General features: G+C 37.9%; 1 protein-coding gene across 1 annotated transcript in view; it reads right to left on the reverse strand.

The window, feature by feature from the left end:
* ptprn2 (protein tyrosine phosphatase receptor type N2) overlaps positions 1 to 25,091 on the reverse strand; it is a 263,712-nt gene that overhangs the window by 224,788 nt on the left and 13,833 nt on the right. Inside the window, exon 2 of the mRNA XM_082162142.1 lies at positions 8,351 to 8,401. Coding sequence (XP_082018268.1) covers positions 8,351 to 8,401 — 51 coding nt within the window. The remainder of the gene's footprint in view (positions 1 to 8,350; positions 8,402 to 25,091) is intronic.

Genomic DNA, 25,091 nt, shown 5'->3' on the forward strand with positions numbered 1-25,091 from the left:
TTTCGGCAAAGCGAAAGTCGACCTTTTTGCGTCAAAGACAACGCTCACTGCCCAGAGTTCTTTTCGAAGAACGAGGATGCGCTGGCCCAAACCTGGCCCAGCACCCCGCTATATGCTTTCCCCCTCTGCATGCGTGGAGCCTCAACGGTTACCCGTTGATCTGCCAAGAGGGGTAATGAACACGATCATACAATCTAGAGCCCCCTCCACGAGGCGGCTCTACACGTCTAAATGGTCTGTGTTTCACAAATGGTGCACTGCAAAGGGGCTCAATCCACAGGCACGTGGGATTTCGCACGTTTTGTGTTTCCTTCAAGAGCTGCTGGACGCGGGCAGATCCCCCTCCACGCTCGAAGTCTATGTTACGGCCATCTCAGCTTCACTGACTCAGAGCTGGGCCGCGCATTAGGAAGGAACGAGTTCGTTACCCGCTTCCTTAGAGGAGCCAGGAGGACAAACCCCCCGCGACCCCCCTCGGTTCCTATGTGGGATCTTTTACTGGTCTTAGAGGCCCTGAAAACGCATCCCTTTGAACCCTTGGAAACTGTGGATATGAAATACCTCACGCTCAAAACCGTTTTTCTGATAGCTCTGTCTTCAGTCAAACGTGTGGGAGACCTTCACGCGTTATCTATTAACGCCGCGTGCCTCGAGTTCGGACCTAATGACTCTAAAGTTATTCTCAGACCGAGGCATGGTTACGTCCCCAAAGTATTGGGCACTCCCTTCAGAGCGCAGGTCATTTCCCTCTCAGCCCTGCCAACTTCTGGCAGCGAGGCCGATGGTTATCTCCTCTGCCCGGTCAGGGCGCTGAGAAATTACATCACACGCTCCGCCGCCTTCAGGCGCTCGGAGCAGCTTTTCGTTTCGTTTGGTGGGCGCACCAAGGGTCTCGCCTCCTCGAAACACAGCCTGTCCAGATGGATAGTCGACGCTATCGCAGCTGCTTATGCGTCCAAAGACCTGCAGTGCCCACTGGGCATTCGAGCTCACTCCACTAGAGGCATGGCCTCATCGTGGGCGTGGTCCAGCGGGATTTCCATTCATGACATTTGTACAGCGGCAGGCTGGGCCTCCCCCTCTACATTTGTTAGGTTTTACAACCTGGAAGTTCCCACCCTGCAGGCGAAGGTTTTATCAGTCTAAGTCTCGCGTAGCTCGGCCCACTGTCAGTGCGCGGGCTACGTTGATTGGTTTAGCTCTACTGGTTGAGCTGCACTACGCAGGGTATTCTCAGTCAGACCGGCGGTGCCGCTCTGAGCTTCCTAGTATGTGCTTGTGTACTGCGCTAGCCTTCTTGGCCGCCCGGCTCCCTGTTATCACGTTCCCCGGGCTCTCCCTGGGACTCATTCAGTGGATGCTGGGCGCGCACGCCGTTGACAAGGGTGTTCCCGATGCGTAAGCTACTTACGCAATACGAGAGAACCTCTCGTAAGAGAACGTATACGGTTACCTAACGTAACCTCTGTTCTCTCTAGAAGAGGAAACGAGTATTGCGTAACCTGCCGTGCTCGCGCCACGAGCTCACTCGCTTCAGCGACAGAAACCAGTGAAGCAGCCTCCGAGCCCCGCTTATATACGCTTAGCCACACCCCCTTTCGCGGGCTGTGACGCAGTAAGCGCGCCAAGCGCGCTCATTGGACGTGACGTCACGCCAAGGGCTCAGCGATAGGCTGCTGCAGTTGCCGCAGGGCAGCCAATGGGCACGCTAGTTAGCCTGCCCTAGGTCTGCATGCTGCCACACTGCGTTGACAAAGTTATAAAAAATTAAGGATAATTTTTTGGCTTCAGTATCTCGAGAAAGAAGACTTTCCCGATGCGTAAGCTACTTACGCAATACTCGTTCCCTCTTCTAGAGAGAACAGAGGTTACGTTAGGTAACCATATAAGTTTTCATGCGTTTTGTGGCGCTGTACCAACCCTCTGAGGTCGAGAAACGCGCCCCCGCGTTTTGCTGGATTTTTTTCACATAGCAGCAACATAAACTTAAATTACTCCGTCATTTATGGTTATACAGAAAAAAGAAATATAAAAAAATAATCTGTGATATTTCTACTTTTGTATGTGTCCACTTACAATCAAATCAAAACATTGTGCTTTTGTAAAATAAAGAAAATAAACAGGGTGTGCGTTCTGCCTCTCCGTCGCGGTGAACTTTTTTTTCTTGAGCACGTCTATAAACTGAAACAAAACTCAACGAATACTTCTCACACATTTATGAGCCATTTACCTTTATAAACATTTAAGTGCCATTTACCTTTATAAACATTTAAGTGTGTACTTTTAAATGATCGGATTCAAACTGAAAACAAATATTCTCTGTTTAAGTAATTTGTTTAAAACCAACAGGATGTCCAGTATCTCAAACGCTTGCTAATTACTTTTTAATTCGACACGCCCACTCGCGCCAAAGAGATTCACATGCAAATCTCCACATGGGACGCGAACGCCCTCGTTACCTCAAACACAAAACACCAAAAAACTTCACAAGTCTCTGCTTTTCGTCGAGTTTGGAAGACACGTCTGAGCTTACATTGGATTTAACTCAGAAGAAGAAGAACGCGATTTGAAGACAAGAAAGATGTAAGGTAAGAAATTCTTACTTATTAGTTTATGGTATTGTTGCATAAACTTCACATTGCAGTTGAACTGTTGCTAGATACTGTATATGGTGAATATTATACTATTTAGACCTGTGTTTCCTGATAAATACTGTTTGTGGATATCTGCTCAAACATAGATATGTATAACCATAATGTTTAATATTTTGGAGCGCGATGGCGTTTGAATGTATCATATTTTGGAGCGCGCTGTGGGTTTGAGTATCATATTTTGGAGCGCGCTGTGGGTTTGAGTATCATATTTTGGAGCGCGCTGTGGGTTTTAATGTATCATATTTTGGAGCGCGATTGCGTTTGAAAGGAAAAATGCACCAAACATTAGGCTTTATGTTTTTACTATTATCTCATTTCATATCATCATAACGAATGGAAACATTTGAAGTAACATATGATAATCAATATATTTTTCTCTAGCGTAGTTGTTCTTGAAATCTTTTGGAAGATTTAATTTATTGTTATTATTATTTTATGCAGCACTGCGTAGCCTATGCCTACAAGGCACAACAAACCTGGTGTTCATTATATATTGTTGGAAACGTGTGTGTGTGTGTGTATTCTGTGAATTTTAAAAAGAAATTTTAACCAGAAAAATCTAAAATCTATTCCCAAAATCGTGCAGCCCTATAGTTTCTCTTGATATCATTATGTTCACATTTTTTTTCTTTTTTTTTTTCTTTCAGGGACCAGATGCAACTGAGTCCTGCTGACTTCAACATTCACATGAGTCTCTGTACATGAACATGGTAAAGTGAAAATCAAATACCTTGGAAATTAAAGGTATGTACAATGTTTTTAGGAATGGCACAAAGGTCTCTGTCTTTGGATCATTGTTTTCAATGTGCTCTTTTGTCATTTGTATTTTTGGATTGTGTTGTGTTGTAAATAAATCCAAACAATCTAAAAGCCATTCTTTTTTAAATCTCCTCATTCTTTGTGCAAGGTTGCTCTGAATGACAGGGCCTGATCGCTCCTAATAGGGCAGTTAGGGGAGTGTCTTTGTCTTTCTCAGGTGTTAAAACCTTACATATTCATGAGATGATCACGCCTTTTCGCATATGGCTTTGTCACACAAAACATGTCTTAGAAATTTTAAATCAATATATTGTCTTATCTGAATGAGCAGTCAGGGTGATTTTCACATAGTTTTGGAGCAAATATTCTAGGCTATGTCATACAATTTTCAAAAGTCTTGTGAAGAAATAATCAGTATGGGTTTCATGGCCTTATTTCAGTGAGAATTTTTTTTTGTATTTTCACAAACCACGCATAAATGTCATTATCTCAAAACTACAAACTTTTACATACATGCTGCTGATATATTATTGTAGCAGAGTTTGTGCTGAATACAGTGTAATCAGACTTTAGCCATGAAAATGTCACTAGTAACAGAAAAAAACACAAATGTCAGAGCATGTCAGAACACCTCCATGGCCCAGAAAACAGCTCAGACCTCAGAGGGTTAAGCCCATCTTAAAAAAAAAAGTTCATTTATGAAAATAATCTTCTCTACAAAACAATTTATGATGTATTTATTTATAAATTAATGTAAAATGAATCACATGCTTCACATGCTTAATTCTTTGGCAGTCTAGCCTTTCTGTAAGGCTAATGGTTTGACATAGAGATTAGCTTTGAACGCAAGCTAATAAAACTCATCTTTCCATTTAAAGGAAAATTATATTAAATGATAAAGTACTATTTGTTCATACACAAAAAACAATACATTTATCTCTTATTTGACATAATATCAATGTAGTTACCAAAGAAATTGCTGAAAATTGCAGAAATGTGTTGATTTCTGAAGGGTCCCGAAAAACCAAAGTTTTGGTGTGACTTTGTGTGAGGTCCCCTGAGACAGCATGCACATGGGTGGGGCTAACTCAACATTGCCAAATGTGATTGGTATGCAATAGAAAATGCCAGGGAAGTAACAAATCACTGGATTGGTTAAAATAATAAGCAGCATAAAATATTATTTTCGCTTTTTTTTATTTGACTTCAGAGTTGAAAGTGGGCTTAAAGGGTACATGGGCTTAATGGGTACACTTACCCTATATCTGTTTTTTATTTGTTGAACATCAATACAATTTTTACCCTTAGATGGGTTTGGAAGTTTTTTGTATTTCCTAATTCCTAATTTCCTAGCTCTAAGAGGTCTCAGGGTGCTGAAGAGGCAGTAAAGGGGCCCATCCATTAAAAATAAACAAAGCTTGTCACTCCAAATCATTCTCACGAGAACAGCTTGTGCAACAACACAAAACCAGAGAAGGTGAAAGAAACCAAGGGGAGATAAAAGTCCCCTGACAGTCCTTGGGATTTTTCCTTCACAAGTCCTGAGGTTTGACAGCACGTCCTGAGGTTTGACAGCACTCCCTGAGTGCTTGGGTTTTCACTATTCACTGCATTAGTTTAATTGAAGTGAATGACTTGGTGCCGGGCTCCAAATGTATTCCACGTCAAGAGAAAATCATCACACACAGGGTTACAAATATAGCATCGCACAAATTAAAGAATTTAACTTTTGGATGTAATTTGACTTTTGACCAAATTTGCAGGTATCATAAACTATTGGTCAATGCACGGTCAATACATCAAACTGTCAAAATCAGAACTTTCAGCATCCGCCAATATCCATATATGACACTGACATCTTGGAGCCTGAGTCTGCGCAGTATAGAGCATGAAGTGTAGCCGCGGTATCAAGTCCCTGGACACACTTGTGCAGAATTGGCTAGTGCAGTTTACTACAGAACAACTCATTATGTCGGTGTGAAATAAACAGTTATGGAAATGTAGAAATTAAAGTTAAAGCTCCAATCTCCTCCCGAAGATCATGAATAAAGTCTGTTAGTGCCTCAATGGTGCCTGTCAATCATGACGTCACACCCCCGTTTTTATAGCATCAAATCAAAACTAACTAAAACCAAACTTTTTTTTTTTTTAAATGAACACTTGAACACTTGAACATCAGCATGATAAAAACTACATAAAAAGACAGAAACCATCTTTGGAAAAAAATATTTGAAGTGTAATTAGATTTTTTTTTTTTCTTACGTACCATTACATTACATGGAGAGGGCGGGGTTTATAACCTATACTGCTTCCAGCCACCTGGGGGTGATCGAAACATTTTGGCTTCACTTTTCAGGACTTGTGCGGCACACTTGTTGATGACGTGTTTACTTGCACAAGGGAGAGACAATGGGTATTTCTCAAACGGAAGGCTGCATGTATCGGCTGCCATGTCATCAAACGTCGCTGAAGGCCATCTCAATTTGAACGATCCTTGGAAGGCAGCCTCCATTTCATGTCCTTCATTCGGCCTGTTTTGAAGGATGCATCGTATGTATCCTTCGTGGTCTTAAATCACCATTGCTTACATTGTACACCAATGTAAGCCACTGAGAGACCACAGACAATTCACTGTATTGCATTAATTGAAAGCTAGTTAATATAAAATTTGTAATGAAGTATTTTTCCAAAATTAAGTTTTAATAATATTTTCGTGCCATGGACGTGGGGGCAGGAATATGTGTGACATAGCCATGCAGTCTTACTGGACCGCCTCATTCTAGCGTTTAATTGCTGAGGAGGAAACTAGCCTACAAGCCTACTAGGAAGGACGCAGTCTCGGTAGGATGCAGTCGTCCGTTTGAGAAACACCCAAAATGTCTCTCACATGAGATCACAGCAATATTAAACTACAATCATCCAATGACCCAATCAATGGACAAAATCAAGTGCCGCCCTAAATTTTTTCTTGTTCAAGAAGCTGTTACACTTGCACGTACATCTCAGTAGGAAAGAAAAGACTATAGCAACTTCCATTTCATGCCAACTTTAAGCACTAGATGTTGACAAGACACCATTTACAATAGAATAGAACGGGATGGAAATTTGTCTTGCTCACCAAAAGACTTTTTGGATTACTTGATAATCATGAAACCACAAAGCCAAGAGAGTAGAATTTCAATGCTGAAGCTTAAAAGGTAAAAAAAAAAGGAAAAAATGTATGTTATGATTGCCTAACGATTATACACTGGCCGGGAAGCCGATATTTAAAAGTGAAGCGTTTGTTTACCCCCTGGGTTCGTCAACCAGCCCACGTGCACGCGCACTCAAATACGTGATGTTAATTTCTGCGCCGACTTGACGTCAAGTCGGCGCAGGATATACCATATATGGACACCGCAGACCTATGCTGCAGGAAGCCCGCCCTGCCCCTCTCCCCCTCATATTCAGTCGAGCGCTGCCATTACTGAATTCCGATTCGAAGTACGCACTCGACCGTGAAAGATGCAGAAACGTGGTGCACACGCGAGTTGCTCTGTTGTTGACTGCCAGAATCAACATGGAAATGCTTTTTCTCTCCCAAGAACGGACCAAGCTATCAGGGACCAGTGGATTAAATTCATTTTTAATGACGCGGTTCCTACAACCCTTCCCACTGGCTTAGGTGTCTGTGCTAAACATTTTACAAAAATTGCGTTGCAATGATAAGATCTTTATTCACGCGATCAACAGACTGTCTGTCATCTGCTCAGTCAGTGCTCATCATGCTGCAACCTTTCATGTGATGGAATAGATTTAAATATAATGCTTTAAACGATACTTTTCACGATTTGTTAATCTCGATAGCTGTAATAGTAAAAACTTAGTAAAAGTTTTCGAGAGAGTTCATGTAATACTAGCTATTTCATATGCAAGCATGTCAGCCAATCACAGCAGTGGGCGTTTGCACTGCAGTCTCCCAGCAGACACGCCCCTTAAAACAGAGCGTTCAAATCTGAGGCTGAAATCAGGCTTGGAAAAATGGCTTTTATTTATAAATTATGACAATTTTTGATGTCAAAATCATACTAACATTATAAGGGCACCCCAGGCAACATTATAAAATAATAAAACAATCCAGTTCATGACTCCTTTAAGACTAATAAAACAATCTGCAATCAGGTGGCACAAGGTAAATCTCATCTTTCTGACAGCTAAACCTTGATTGGATCTTTTCACCTGCTTGCACTTAAAAGGACTTGACTTGATAGGTCTTCTTCGCAGCCAAGTCCCCATTCAGTCCCTCACTTTCTCTCTTAAGGCTTCAAAGACATTGATTTGCAATATGAGAAATGTTGATAGCTAGTCCTACACAGTTACTGCCTGGCCTCATTTCATAATATGGACAATCCAGCCTGTAGCCTATATTCACTACAATAGGCTACTACCGTCCATAACCATTCCTCATTCAAGTTTTCCTTATTTCCGAGATTCTATGAGAAGCATGCTTTCCAAAGATACAATTACATCCCATCAGTGCAGATAAGGCTGGTTGAATTTCACAATTTAGCCTAATAAAAAAATAATTTCAAAATAAACTTTGATTAGATTGTATTAAACAAATAAATAGGATGCTGTTAATAAAAAATAAAAAAAACTTCTCAATAAAAGCACACTGAGTGCACACACACACAAACCATTTACTTCCATCTCTGAACTTTATTTTTGTGACATTTATGTTTTGCAGTTTTTAAAGTGTCAGTATGATAAGAGAAAATATTCCCCCCCCCAAAAAATCTTAACATGAGATCATAAAAAAAAAAAAAAAGATAGTTACACTCTGTGCAGCTCATTGTAGGTAGCAGAGTGACAGCTCGTTTTGGAAGAGACTTTATCTATTTTTTGCAGTTCAAATTAAAAGAATACTTGGTGCAAAATGTAATCTTTTTACGACTCACCGTTGATGCAGACTTCATACGACTCACATACCACATCTTCAAACAGACAACCTGTGAAAAAATAAAAAATAAAATCAAGTGAAAAGTGTGAAGGAATTCATAAAAACGGTTTGTTCAGCCCCTCAGTTTTCTGCTGATCAGTATTTGGATGCAACCCGCAAATAATCAGCCATGTACGACTTCTAATTAGCAGGACTTCTAATTTGTGCAGTAAACAACTTTTGAAATAACCTTATTTTTTGGGGAAAAAAAACGCTTTGGTGTAATACTAGATGGCTGTCACTTTTAGTGCATGCAACAACACGATTGCGAGTGTGATATTTTTTCCAGTAGCTATACAATAGTTTAATAAACAAGTTAGTATTGAGTAACTTACATTTTAGAAGCAATATCATCAATCTATTTTGCTTCACCAGCGCAAAAAGTATTCTCGTCGCTTGATAAACTTAAGGTTGAGCCACTGTAGTCACTTGGACTATTTTAACGATGTCTTTACTAACCTTTCTGGGCCGGCAGATGCAATTACCTAGCAGCCTATGAAGGAGTAAGCCAGCTTTCATCAAGATTTCATCAAAAATATCTTAATTTGTGTTCCGAAGATGAACGAAAGTCTTACGGAGTTGGAACAACATGAGGGTGAGTAATTACTGACATAATTTTCATTTTTGCGTGAACTAACCCTTTAATGGTTCAGTGCAAAGAGCAGCTCTTGATTATAGTTATTGACCTCAATATAGAGTCATTCAGCACTAAGCACCACCTTCCACTGAATCATCTGTGGAGTACATAGAGTGAGAATAATGAAAAGTTTTTGTAATTATAGAGGACATCATTTCTAGAGAGATGAGGCAGGATTAGAAGCCAACACAGACTGCTGAGGCTGAACCAACCAGAACATAAACTGTGACACAAAACAGTTTGCCGTCTCCATGGAGACAGGACTGAAAGGGAGCTCTTAGGTGACAAGAGGAAAGATTACAAAGCTTTGTACATGTGCCAATGTGTGTGTGTCCGTGCACGTGGCCAAGGGACTCTTTAGCAGCTGTCCTTTGATAAAGCACAAGGGAAAGACAAATGTCCCTGACGGGGAGAGATGGAGAGAGAGAGAGTGAGCGAAAATCAGAGCTCTCATTTTGCCTTTCCCTTTTTCATTACCACATACATTTATTACATTGTTAACAGTAGAGAAATGTTTCATTTTTTTTCCTCCTTTCTCAAGTCTCTGAGATGACTTTATAACCTACACATTTGCTTTATTATCCGTCTTTCTCTTTTCCTGTCTGTATGCCCTCACAGCTGTCATTAGTGTAAAAATCATAATTCATAAAAGAGCCAAGGTTCATGTCACTGTTGCCGACCCAAAAATGAAGAATAAACAAACTAGAGCAAAATAAAGTCTGCGAAACACCTATCTACTCAGAAAATCATCCTAAAAGATATTAGAGTTGAAGTGAAGTGCAGCTATTGGCATGCTGAATCAGAAAGCTGGCTGTAATAAATGGCCTGTCAATGGTGGGGGGAGAGTCAGGGGAAGATTCTATTAAACATGAAGACAGTCCCACACTAAACTCTGCTCTACACACTGTTTAAAGCTCTGTAATTACTCCTGGGCACTCAAGTCTTATCAAACCACTCAGCCTCTTTTATTAGAACTTGTCAGAATTCTCATCAGCATTCCATATTAATTACCCCCGTTCCTCACACCGACGTCTGTCTGGATAAAGCGTGTTCTGCCTGCTCCTAGCTTCTAAATCAGGTCGACAAAACCATTTGTTATCTCGGAAGAGTGTCCACTCACGCAGGCCGGCCTGTGCTTGTTGGCTCCTGAGGTTGACTAAAGGGAAACATAATTAAAGAGTAATAGCTTTTTTTCTTCATCATAGGGAAGACAAGGGTCTCCCATCGCACAGCGCACTAAAGAGAAACACTTTGGCAATAGATTACCATGTTCCACACTTGTTTTGTGCATGTTAGAAATTGTCAGTAACAATACAATATAATGAGAAGACAATATGTAAGGTATCATTATTTTTTGGGGTGATTATGACTAAATAAACCCAGACAAGATTATCAAGGTATTATAATATAATTAAAGCTTTTGTTAAGAAAACAAATGTCCAGACCATGTACAAATCAATTGGTCTAGCAACAAGAATTTAGTATTATTAATACTGAAGTACTATGAGCTCATTTTTCACTTTCACTACAAATGATACATAAGACGCAAGCCACAAGGGACATGAATTTAGAGAAATTGAGCCCTCCCTCGATATTGGGTCTACATCAACTGTCTACTGCATAATAAAACAAAAAGTATTTTTCATATACATTTTTCCCATTGGAATAAAAAGTTTAAAAAGCTATAAGCCATGAACCAAATCAGCCAGCTATAAGGCGAATCACAACATTACAAATTGATGCACAATGTATTTGAAAATTTGCGTTAAGAAAAGACAAAGGTACAAGACTGTGTGCTTAATGAGGGAATAAACAACAATTATTTGAAGCCTTGTGAATGACTGATGAAATGTTGATTATATATACTGAAAAAAATATATTGTTTACTGCAAGATATGCATACAAATATTTAGGTATAAATATATTTAGAGTGTAGGGAGAATTACTCTATTACATCAATCGCAGTGCTTCATGGGAGTGGGCAGGCACTTAAGAGTTGTCTTGGTGCAATTTGCTTGTTTAAATCCTCTTATTGATGGAGAGTTTTCGCAAAATCATGGGTAATGCAGTTTTTCATCAAGAACTTCACTGTTAAAGTCGGCATGAAATAAAAGCTGTGATAGTCTTTTCTTCCCTATTGTGACGTATATCCAAGCAAAATGGCTTGTGGAATGAGAAAAAAATGTAGGGCAGGACTTGAGTTTGTCCATCAAGAATTGGTTGAATTGATTATTGTGGTTTGCTATTGGTGTGATCTCATGTGAGTGACAGGCTTTCTCGTTTTTGTGCCATTAAACACGTTATCAGAAAAGAGATGTCAAGAGGGAGGGAAAGATATTTTGATTATAATAATGCACAGTTAAATCATATAATAAAAATAAGAATTGTCCATTTTGATTTCATGGTGATGATTAACAACTTCATGGCTCACAGTAGGTCTGTCCATAAATGTTTAAGTTATTGTTAAAAAATAAATTCCCCTGGAGAAAATGAATGTGATTTTTTACCTCCAGAACTGACTGTTGCAGTAATTTAGGAGGAGCTGTTTGTCGATTTAAAGTATTCATAAAACACAAGTTTCAATGGAGATGACAAACCCTGAGATGCCAATTGCATCACCACGGTGTCACACAGAAAGATCAAAATACATTTAAACATTTAATTAATTCTACAGTTATCTTTGTCTTGCAAGCAACACTCTAGTACAGATTACATTGTGTGCTTGAGTCTGATGAAAATGTCCTTCTTACTCTGAGCCATAGGAAGCACATCAGGTGCTGAGTACATCTGAGTCTTCACCCCTCCCATAGAAAGATGCTTTGACTGAAGCCTACAGGCTGACATCTTTATGAAGAATCCATTTTAACCCACCCACCACTCACACAGTGCCTCATTTCCCCAGAGGTTCAGTCTTTGAGGATGAACAACAACAGCAGTGTATGTGAAGCCTCATTCTATGGTGATTAAAGCAAGCCTGCAGAACTGCATACTGAATGATGATGGTATGAATTAGGGTTGGAAGATTTATACACACTTACATGTCTTTTATGGATATCTAATGCCTTTTAATGCTAAATAATTGTTTATATGCATGACTCTGGTGCAAAAAAAATTTTTTTGCATTACATACTAATTCTACCATCTTAACTACATGTGGTGTGGAAATGGATTTTGGTGAGGTTAAAAATAACCAGTGCCAAGTGACCTGAATTCTGAAAAATTCATTCACATCACTATGATCCATGGAGGATAGCGGATTCTATTCACTTATGACTATACTTGTTTAATCATTTTTCTCCTGGTATCATTGTAGACATTGTAGATGTAAATTAAACTAACTGCTATATAATTACAAATTCTGTAATTCTCAGCATATTTACGACGTGGTGGCACTATTGTTATGATAATGACATTTATCAACCAACAGCTTGTTGCGCTCTAGAAATATTTAATAAGTGGAACATTACATAGTCTACTATATTTATGGAAATGTTGAATATATGTTCCTTATACCATTTTATTGTAAATAAAAATCATTGTATGACTTACTGTATGAAGTACCAAAAATATTCACATGGATTATTCAGGTCCGCATACAGTATGTTAATATGTTATAATTACCCACTCTAATATTTGTACATTCTTTAACACTTAAAGATGACTTGATTTTTAAGCATAAAATCATTTTGAACTTGAGCATCAAAGCAGTGGTCATGAATGACGACTACAGGTAAAAATGTCATGGATCCTTTGGAATTATATGGATTTCTTCTTGAACCACACAAGCAATAAAAGCAAAAGCTTTGTGTTTTAGTTTGTTATTAAACTTTCTTCATTCAATACTATGTTATGGAATAGGGTCAGATCTAAGGAGCTACTGATGTTGATATCCAAAATGATTTATAAACTCAATCTGAGAAATGCTATATTGCTTTAAATATGCTAAAATTCTTAAATAGTTCAAGAAAGAGTCTAGATGTTTTATTCTACCAACAAGTAGAAGCCGACCTGTCATCTTTCAGGGTCACTTCATCCTGACAATCCTTCAAATTTGGCCAATGAATATACGAAAGGGTACATATTTTTACTATAGCCTAAGTTACAAATATCCTCCCTATAGGGGTTGATAAAGTACAAAGGTGTCTCTTTTAAGGTATTACCCAAGTGACAAGCTGCTGTACCCTACAATTTTTTATATCCTTACTGGAGGAATGATATGTAACAATTTAGGTGTGTACCAATCATACAAAACATTTAATTAAGAGACGCTATCTCTTCTCTTTCTTACATCAATCGTGACATATGCCAAGGACACAACTCTCTCATTCTTCAACCTTATGTTGGCTTGTTTTCGGATTCACACTGTCCCTTGGTGTACCTTACTGAATGAGCTTTTAGGTAAAGCAAAGAGGCATATAAAGAAAAGACAGAAAAGGAGAGAGGAAGGGGCTGCAAAGAGAGGGAAAGGCGAAATGAGAGTGGAATGGAAAAGAAGCAGTGTTGTTTGCAGCTGCATACTGCCACACAGACAGGGTACATGACCTCAGTGTAAATTAATAGCGCATCTTGAATAGGAGAGTTTTGTGCTCACTGAGTCTCATTAAAAGCCACCTCAGTCAAGGTGAAGGCAAAAAAACAAAAAAAATTAATAACACAATGAAAAGCGAGAACAAAAAGTCACAGCTAAAAAAACATTTTTTAAAGACACTATGTAACTTTTTTGGTTCAAAATTAACACAATTTCAATATTAAGACAATACATTATCAATCCTTCTCCCAAACCATGTTTTTGTCCCACCCTGATTCACTATGGTAAGCCTATTATAAGTGTTATATTTTAGACCTGTCGGACCATGTAAAAATAAATTGTGTACATACTGTACGTCACTCGCCCGCGCGTGTTCTTGTCATTTCTATAAACAGAGAAAAGTTGCTCCTGCTACTTAGCTGCATGTATGGTGTGGAAGTGTCATAGGTTATTTGTCACAACAAGTGAGAAAGGTTGATCAGCTAAATCTCAAACCTCAGAGGAAACACCCATTTTAAACAAAAGCAGAACAGAGGAGAGTCCGCTGGCAAAAAGAGAGAACGCAACAGAGGATAGCGAGAAGAGAGGGATTTGAAATGTTATAAAAGTACACAGAGATGCCGTTTTTATTACTCAACATGTGAGTAAGGTATTTTATTGAACAGATAAATTGCCATATAGCTATCTAGTGTTCATTGTATTCATTGTTACTGAAAGAACCAGTGGCAGGAGTTCTTGCAGAGACTTGTTCCTCGGAGAACTGCCCTGGTTGTTTCTTGTTTTGCTTTTTAAGGTGTTGATTGTAAAGAATATGTACTAGAGAGAACATTGCCACCCTGAACCAGGATCCATCACTGATGACAACCACAGCAGAACATTCAAAAGTTTAGAGGTGACAAATTATAACAGTTACACAGTTAAATTATAACACTACCAGAATAAAACTTCCAATTGGCAATTCTTTTGTATTATACGTATTTGCAAATCATGCATATATTTAATTCTCAAAAGAAAATCAGAAAATGATATACAGTGAGCATTAATAAATAGTAATATAAGCCCTCTATCCTCAAAAGAGGATAATTACTTAATTAAGAATCAATTATATCAATCGGCAAAGAACAATACTCCAAAATAAGTCAGGTCCTTCTACTTTTTTATGCTTTAGTATATAAAAAAGTAAGCAGTTTTGTACATTTGAACTTAATTCTTAAATTCTTAATTTAAACTGGAGTGATAGTTAATCAGGGTCTCTTTAACTCTTTAAATCTTTATGATGATTTATGCATTTCTTCCACCCTTAGTCAGAACCACGTTATTTAAATATTTGCTTTGCTTTTTCTTTGGTCATGAATATCCTAAAAAGTGGCGACCCAAAAGGATACAAAGCAATCTTAAAAGAACAAAACAGTATAAAAACAATTGCACATGTAAATTCCCTTGGTAATTGAAGCAAATAAACACAATAAGTACAATTCTCTATGGGAGTTCAAACTGATTAAATTGCTTCTAGTGGGCATGAACACAGAGCATCACCTTTTCTTGATGAGTATGAAACTGCATGAACATTATACTCATCTTCAAATCTTTTAAACTTGTTCTGCAGAATAGTTTGAATTAAAGCAAACAATTGTGAAATTCATGCATTTCTCCTTTCATTGAGAATATATATATATATATATATACTGTATACAGTGGGCCCTATCTTGCAACCTGCACAATTGACTTTGTACACTGACGCATTTAACATTCCTATTTTGCACCCGACGCACAGCGGACTTTTCCCTCGACGGATGCACGTCGGTAAATTAGGGAATGAACTTGCGCTCCCGGGGGCGGTTCAGGGAAAAGAGGAGGCGTGTTCCGGCGCAAACGTTCCCTAATGCTATTTTGCAGTTCCAGAAAACAATTCCGCCAAAGTAGGAAAAACCTACTCTAAAGTCAGTGGTGGTAATTCAGATGCTATTTTAAGGGAGCATGCTTGGCCATAAGGTAGCGTACACGTACACAACGCGCATACACTTTGCTTCTCTCATGTACACAGACGCAGCAGTTGCCATTTTTGCAAACCATACATAATTACAAGGAAAAATATTCCACACGAGGGAAATCATTGTGGTGTCCATGAAGATGTGAAAAAATAGGCATAAATCTAGCTTACACATTTACCCAAATTATTATACGCCTGTTTAATCGAAGCTTATTTGGGTGGGTTTCTCCCATCCCCATACAATGTCCCTTCTCTGTCTTTTACAGCCCTGACGGGAACGCCGGTCTCCTCGGCTATGAACCGCTCCTGACGTGCGCCTGTCAAATCCGCCGTTATAATAGCAATCCGCCATGGAACAATTGCACCTGCTGAGATGACGCTCTGATTGGTTTACTTCACGTTACGCCCAAACCACACCTAAGAGTAATGTAGCTACTTCAGACCAACCCATTTTAGATTTGCGAGATGCGCCCACAAAGTTACTTGGATTTCACGTTTGATACTTGCATTTCAGATCGTTAAAATAGGGCCCAGTATCTCACAAAAGTGAGTACACCCCTCACATTTCAGCAAACATTTTAGTATATCTTCTCAAGGGACAATACTATAGAAATGAAACTTAGATATATTTTAGAATATTCATTGTGCTGCTTGTATAGCAGTAAATATTTACTGTCCTCTAAAAATAACTCAACATGCAGCCATTATTGTCAAAATAGCTGGCAACAAAAGTGAGAACACCCTAAGTGAACATGTCAAAACTGTGTCTAAAGTGTCAATATTTTGTGTGAGCACCATTGTTATCTAGCACTGCCTTAAACCTCCTAGGCATGGAATTCACCAGAGCTGCACAGGTTGTTGCTGGGATCCTCTTCCACTCCTCCATAATGACATCATGGAGCTGCTGGCTGTTAGACACATGGCACTTCTCCACCTTCCGCTTGAGGATTCCCCACAGGTGCTCAATAGGGTTCAGGTCTGGAGAAATACATGGCCACTCCATTACCTTTAGCTTCCTCAGCAAGGCAGTTGTCATCTTGGCGGTGTGTTTGGGGTCGTTATCATGCCATTCGGCACAGTTTCTAAAGGGAGGACATCATGTTCTGCTTCAGAATATCACAGTACATGTTGGAATCCATGTTTTCCTCAATGAAGCTCAGCTCCCCAGTACCAGGAGCAGGAGCAGCTCCAGACCATGATGCTACCACCACTATGTACAGATAATTGTATAATTGTACTCAAAGCACAAATTTTAACTGCTCTAATACAAGATACAACAGTTTGTATGGTCCTGTCAAGCAGACAAAAACATGAACATGATGAATAGGACATGATGCTTTGCATGGTTAAACGACGTACAGCTATTATCACCTAGGGTGTACTCACTTTTATTGCCAGCTATTTTGACAATAATGGCTGCATGTTGAGTTATTTTCAGAGGACAGTAAATATATACTGCTATACAAGCAGCACATTTACTACTCTAAAATATATCCAAGTTTCATTTAGTATTGTCCCTTGAGTAGATATACCAAAAAAAATTCTTGGTACTCCTTACCAGGGCGTCGCCACACATACTGGACACCATCTGAGCCAAACAAGTTTATCTTAGTGTCATCAGACCACAGGACATGGTTCCAGTAATTCATGCTCTTGGACAGGTTGCTTTCAGCAAACTGTTTGCAGGCTTTCTTGTGAGCTTCAGAAGAGGCTTCCTTCTGGGATGATGGCCATGCAAACCGACTTGTTGCAGTGTGCGGTGTATGGTCTGAGCACTGACAAGCTGACCTTCCGCTTCTGCAACCTCTAAAGCAATGTTAGCAAAACTCATGCGTCTGTTTTTAGAAGTCAGCTTCTGCACCTGACGCGCAGTACGAGGACACAACTTCTTTGATTGACCCTTGCGAGGCCTGTTATGAGTGGAACCCGTCTTGGAAAACCTCTGTAAAAACACTCAGTTTCAGGGTGTTACCAATCTTCTTATAGCATAGGTCAACTTTGTGGAGAACAACAATTCTAATTCTCAAATCCTTAGAGAGTTCTTTGCCATGAGGTGCCATGTTGAACATCCAGTGGTCAGTATGAGATAATTGTACTCAAAGCACAAATTTTAACTGCTCTAATACAAGATACAACAGTTTGTATGGTCCTGTCAAGCAGACAAAAACATGAACATGATGAATAGGACATGATGCTTTGCATGGTTAAACGACGTACAGCTATCATCACCTAGGGTGTACTCACTTTTATTGCCAGCTATTTTGACAATAATGGCTGTATGTTGAGTTATTTTCAGAGGACAGTAAATATATACTGCTATACAAGCAGCACATTTACTACTCTAAAATATATCCAAGTTTCATTTAGTATTGTCCCTTGAGTAGATATACCAAAAAATGTGAGATACTTTTGTGAGATACTCTATATACTGTATATATATATATATATATTCTAAATGAAAGGAGAAATGCATGAATTCTCACAATTGTTTACTTAATTCAACCTATACTGCAGAACAAGTTTAAAACATTTGAAAATGAGTATAATGTTCATCAGGTTTCATACTCATCACATATATAAATCGGACCTTTCATTGAAGTAAAATAATTGAAAGTTTTTCTCCAAAACACGTTGGCCACAATTATTGGCACCCCTAGAAGTAAGATATTTCTTACGGAAGCGTATTGCATTCACTAGAGAAAAAAAAATGACTCTGTTTTTCTGAATTAACGACTTAATTATCTCAGAATTACGAGATAATTTTTCATGAAAAAAAAGTTTTTGCTCTGTTTTTCTGAATTAACGAGTTAATTATCTCAGAATTACGAGATAATTTTTCATGAATAAAAAGTTTTTGCTCTGTTTTTCTGAATTAATGACTTAATTATCTCAAACTTATGAGATAATTTTTTCTTTAAATAAAAATATTTGCTGTTTTTCTGTATTAATGACTTAATTATCTCAGAATTATGAGATAATTTTTCATTTAAAAAAAATTGCTCTGTTTTTCTGAATTAATGACTTAATTATCTCAGAATTCTGAGATAATTAAGTCATTAATTCAGAAAAACAGAGCAAAAACTTTTATTCATGAAAAATTATCTCGTAATTCTGAGATAATTAACTCGTTAATTCAGAAAAACAGAATAAAAAAAAAAAATTATGAAAAATGATCTCATAATTCTGAGATAATTAAGTCATTAATTCAGAAAAACAGAACAAAAACTTTTTATTCATGAAAAATTATCTCGTAATTCTGAGATAATTAACTCGTTAATTCAGAAAAACAGAATACAAATTTTTTTTTATGAAAAATTATCTAGTAATTCTGAGATAATTAACTCGTTAATTCAGAAAAACAGAGTAGATTTTTTTTTCTCAAGTGAATGCAATACGCTTCCGTAATTTCTTTAGTATATTCCCATTAAAATTTACCTTTTTTTAGCACACCAGGGTGACTAGGAACATGAAATTGTCTAGCTATGACTTCTTGTTTCACAGGAGTTTAAATATGAGGAAACATATTTAAAGAAAGGCCAAATTTCTTTAATCATCCATCACAATGAGTAAAACCAAAGAATATAGTTCTGATGAGCATCAAAACATTGTTGAGCATCACAAAATAGAAAGTGGCTGTAAGAAAATAGCTAAAGAATTGAAAATCCCCATTTTGACCATCAGGGCAATAATTAAGAAGTTCCAATCAACTAAAGATGTTACGAATCTGCCAGGAAGAGGACGTGTGTCTGTCTTAATGCATGGTGAGGAGGACAGTTTGAGTGGCCTAAGACTCTTCAAGGATCACAGATGGAGAATTGCAGAGATTAGTTGAGTCTTTGGGTCAGAAAGCCTCAATAAAACTCAAACAACCCCTACATCACAACATGTTGTTTGGGAGGGTTTCAAGAAAAATCCTCCTCGTTCATCCAAAAACAAACTCCAGCATATTCAGTTGTCAGACACGACTGGAACTTCAAACGGCACAGGGTTCTGTGGTCAGATGAAACTTAAAAAAAGAGCCTTTTTGGCAGCAAACACGCTAGATGGATAAAAACACAAGGATATACAAGGTGCACACAAGGATAAAAAGCTTTATAAAAAAATGTAATATACCGTTGGATCTTTAATGTTGTGGCCATATTTTTCTGCTGGAGGTCCCGGACATCTTGTTCAGATACATGGCATCGTGGATTCTATCAAATATCAACAGATAAAAAATCTCAACTTGATGGCTTCTGCTAGGAATCTTATAATGGGCTGTGGTTGGATCTTCCATCAGGACAACGATTCAAAACAAACATAAAAACGTGTGTTACGAAGCACAAAATGCCATGACCGTCCCAGTTCCCTGACCTGATGAGTGGAGTGAACTGAAGAGAAGAAGCACCAACATGGATCTGGGAATCTTCAGGATCTGGAGAGATTCTGTATGGAGGAATGGTCTCTGTTCTCTTGTCAGGTGTTCTCCAAACTCATCAGGCATTATAGGAGAAAACTCAGAGCTGTTATCTTGGCAAAAGGAGATTGCAAAAAGTATTTAATAAAAGGGTGCCAATAATTGTGGCCAATGTGTTTTGGAGAAAAACATTTAGGCTATTTCATAAATGTGATTTCCCCCCCACTTTCAATTATTTTCCTTCAATGAAAGGTTTGATTTTTGCTAATTTTTTTTATGAAAGATCAAAAGGATTTAAACAATGCATAGCCTATTTTGCATAGCCTAGCCTATTAATTTAAATAAAACGAAGGTAATGATGTTTGGTAATTATAAAGAAAACGCAGAAATATTATTAAGTATTGATGGTGTTGCATTAGAAATAGTGTCAGAAATTAAATTCTTGGGAATAACTATTGATAGTAAATTAAGCTGGAAACCACAGATACGTAAAGTATCTAAAAGTACTTCTATAATTAATAAAGTTAAATATGTCTTTATTATATGTCTTGTAATATAATGCACTATATACACTCACCTAAAGGATTATTAGGAACACCTGTTCAATTTCTCATTAATGCAATTATCTAATCAACCAATCACATGGCAGTTGCTTCAATGCATTTAGGGGTGTGGTCCTCGTCAAGACAATCTCCTTAACTCCAAACTGAATGTCAGAATGGGAAAAAAAGGTGATTTAAGCAATTTTGAGCGTGGCATGGTTGTTGCCAGACGGGCCGGTCTGAGTATTTCACAATCTGCTCAGTTACTGGGATTTTCACGCACAACCATTTCTAGGGTTTACAAAGAATGGTGTGAAAAGGGAAAAACATCCAGTATGCGGCAGTCCTGTGGGCGAAAATGCCTTGTTGATGCTAGAGATCAGAGGAGAATGGGCCGACTGATTCAAGCTGATAGAAGAGCAACTTTGACTGAAATAACCACTCGTCACAACCGAGGTATGCAGCAAAGGATTTGTGAAGCCACAACACGCACAACCTTGAGGCGGATGGGCTACAACAGCAGAAGACCCCACTCCATCTCCTCTACAAATAGGAAAAAGAGGCTACAATTTGCACGAGCTCACCAAAATTGGACAGTTGAAGATTGGAAAAATGTTGCCTGGTCTGATGAGTCTCGATTTCTGTTGAGACATTCAGATGGTAGAGTCAGAATTTGGCGTAAACAGAATGAGAACATGGATCCATCTTGCCTTGTTACCACTGTGCAGGCTGGTGGTGGTGGTGTAATGGTGTGGGGGATGTTTTCTTGGCACACTTTAGGCCCCTTAGTGCCAATTGGGCATCGTTTAAATGCCACGGCCTACCTGAGCATTGTTTCTGACCATGTCCATCCCTTTATGACCACCATGTACCCACATCCTCTGATGGCTACTTCCAGCAGGATAATGCACCATGTCACAAAGCTCGAATCATTTCAAATTGGTTTCTTGAACATGACAATGAGTTCACTGTACTAAAATGGCCCCCACAGTCACCAGATCTCAACCCAATAGAGCATCTTTGGGATGTGGTGGAACGGGAGCTTCGTGCCCTGGATGTGCATCCCACAAATCTCCATCAACTGCAAGATGCTATCCTATCAATATGGGCCAACATTTCTAAAGAATGCTTTCAACACCTTGTTGAATCAATGCCACGTAGAATTAAGGCAGTTCTGAAGGCGAAAGGGGGTCAAACACAGTATTAGTATGGTGTTCCTAATAATCCTTTAGGTGAGTGTATATTGTATTGTTCACTGGTTTTGCCCTATTTAACTTACTGTACAGAAATTTGGGGCAATAAGTATAAAAGTTCACTACATACCCTCTTCTTACTCCAAAAACGAGCAGTTAGAATCATACACAAGGTGGGATATTTTGATCACACAAACATATTATTTCTGCAATCTAAAATTTTTTAACTTTTTGATCTAGTTGATTTTTATACTGCTCAATTCTTGTATAAAGTAAACAGAAATGATCTGCCAGGTAATATTCAAAAGTTCTTTATAGGAAGAGAAGGGGGCTATAACCTGAGGGGATGTGGTAACTTTAAAGTCCAGGCGGTGAGAACCACCAGGAAAAGTTTGTGTGTGTCTGTGTGTGGTGTCAGACTTTGGAATGGTTTGGGGATACAGCTCAAGCAATGCCCAAATATTCACCAATTAAAATAAAAATTCAAAGAAATGGTGTTGACAAAATATAGGGCTGAGTGAGGGATCTGGGTGTTTTTGTGTTTGTGATTAGGGGGTGCTGGTTATTGTAAAATGACGGAAGTATTGATGATTATAAAACGTTCTTATTATTTACAGTATCTTGATATTGTAAATGGTGACATAATTACAATAGAGCGGGATATGTATACATAGCTGAGTAAATAATGATAATGATTATTATTTATTATTGATATTACTGTTGTTATTGTAAAACTGTGATTAAACAATATGCTAGGATATGGTTATATTTTATATATGATGTGATTATTATAAATATCGGGACATATTTGAATGTTTATGATAATGAGGATAATAGCATTATTGTGATAATTGAGATAGCATAATGTAATATAATAGCATAATGAAACTATAATATCAAATAAATATTATCAAAACAAAAAAATTATTATTAATTTAACTGTTAATGGCAGCGGCTATATGGGGTAATATATGGGAAGGAATTGGGGGTGGGAGCAAATAAGTTATACTTCTTTCCACTCCCTTTCGAGCAACTATTATTAGTGTAAATAATGTATTTGGAAATGTGTATCAAAATTGTAATGTGTGTGTGTGTGTACATGTACACATGTGTAGGCTATATGTTTATGTGTATGTGTATATACTGTATGTGTATGCGTATAGTTATTATTTGTAATGTATATGTGTGTGTGTGTATATATATATATATATATATATATATATATATATATATATGCATATGTATATATATGGGAGATAAACTGTGCTATGTTTTATTTAAAAAAAAAATGATTGTGTTAATATATATGTATACATGTATATTCTTTTCTTTTTTTGCTCGAAATAAACTTAAAAAAAACAATCAACAATATTTATTTTTTACAGCCATTTTTGATCATATTTACCAGGGGTGCCATTAATGCTGACCACAAATGTATATAATATACGTTTGAACCAGGGAAAGCAATTACCCACTAGGGGGCTCAAGGCATCAACCTATCAGTATGAATTAAATAATGTGAGAGACATGATGGGACTATGGGAGTCAGGAATAGACTGTGTGACCTTTCCCTTTTCCTGCTGAATGATTTAGATGTATACACAAAATAGAGAAATGGAGGATAGAAGACAGACAGGGAGAGATTTTGCTATCATTTTGGAGTAACGAGAGCTATTTTTCCAAGGGAAAAAATACCTGTGGTCACACACACACTGACAGACTGTCAAAACCAGAGGGAGAGATTAAACAGAGTGAAGTGACACTCAACCGAATGTGAGAGAGAGATCTATCGTTCTAATTAGCCAAGTCAATTCACATGCTCAGACATGAGCGACAATCATTAAGGACAAGAGAGACCAACTAACTGTCAAATGAAAGGTCAGAGTGTATCACGTCCAGCTTGTGTTCTGTGTATTTATTTAAGAGAGATAGGAAAGGTTTTAATCAATTGTAATATCTTGCCAGTTGGTGTATGGAATAATACAAGTTAACTGTATAATAAAGGGTTCAATAACCAAAAGCGTTTATGGCATAATTATTACAAATATATATTTTTGACCTGTCCTTTGTCTTAGAATTTTATTAGAAATTTTTTTAAATCAGTAACATAGAACAACTGTAAAAAGTACTTAGCTTTACAGCACAAAATAATGCACACATTTTAACAATATTTTTGTTATTGTTAAAATGTGTGCATTATTTTGTGCTGTAAAGCTGTTTAAGTACTTTTAACAGTTGATCTAATATCATGTCAACGCCATTGTTAAATTGGATGTAACTTGAACCAAGAAAACATGCATTATGTCTATACTACTGAAACACTGAGTATTAAACATTTAGGGGTTGTCCCCATTTTCTTCCATTTTAAATGCCTCATTATTTTTATTTTTATTTTAAAAAGAAAATTTATAAAAATATTAAAAAAATAGCTGGAAATTAATTATTTTTGTGGTAATTAACATTTATGCCACAAGTGCTGTCGATTGAGATTTACTGAACTCAGAATATTCCTCAAGATTCTCCTGAGGTAAAAATGAATTTGCATCCAGCACAGCAGTGGCCTGAATGTCCATTACCTAATGTCCTCATTAAGAACCCAACTATTTTAGAACACTGTGCCATAGTGCAAAATAATATCTATTAAAGTGACTCATTGAGAAGGGAAAATGTGCAAATGTCCTGCTACTCAGCCAGCATGTAGAAAAGATCACACAGGCTCTCAAAAAATTACAATAGCAATTGTCAGTATGTACATACTGTACTGATTCTTCAACTGAAAACCACAAAAGTTGTGAGTCAGCCTGGATGAGAGGTGAAATAAATGCACTGCTAGGCTTAAGTTTGATGAATTGATGTCAACCTGGGCATTTGCATGACGCATGACAAAAGTCCTAAAGTTTTGTGCAAGTGGTTTTCATTACTTTCCTTCTACAAATATAGTTATGTTGAGTTGAATTGCAAAACAAACTCTGGCACTATCTAAAAACTCAGGAAACTTCTGGACTGAATCTAGTCTAATGAAATTACTGCTTCTGTAGTTCCCCTTCGTCAGTTCACTATTACGTACGTCATAACTGACGAAATGGGGATCTCGCTTGAGAGACCAATCTACTTTGAGTGTAAACTAAACAAGCCAATGCACATTGGCATGAGATAATTGCACCAGCTGCTGTGCATCGCGGCACGAGCATATAATGAGTAATAGGTGCGTTGCATCTTTGTCTTTTGCTTCGGAGCCAGACGGTGAATGCTGTTCCTGCTCTGCAATCTTATTTGAGAGTGTTTTAACTTCAAAAGACGAGTCTGCTTATTCAAGCATCTGAGGTCGCTGCTTCAGCCTCTTCAAGCTGGTGTTGGTTCTACAGCGCAGACAGCGCTGGCTGCGATCTCAAAGAGAGCAAAACAGCTGTTTTC

The sequence above is a fragment of the Leuciscus leuciscus genome, assembly GCF_965113295.1.
Source record: "Leuciscus leuciscus genome assembly, chromosome: 2".
NCBI classification, from domain to species: Eukaryota; Metazoa; Chordata; class Actinopteri; order Cypriniformes; family Leuciscidae; genus Leuciscus; species Leuciscus leuciscus.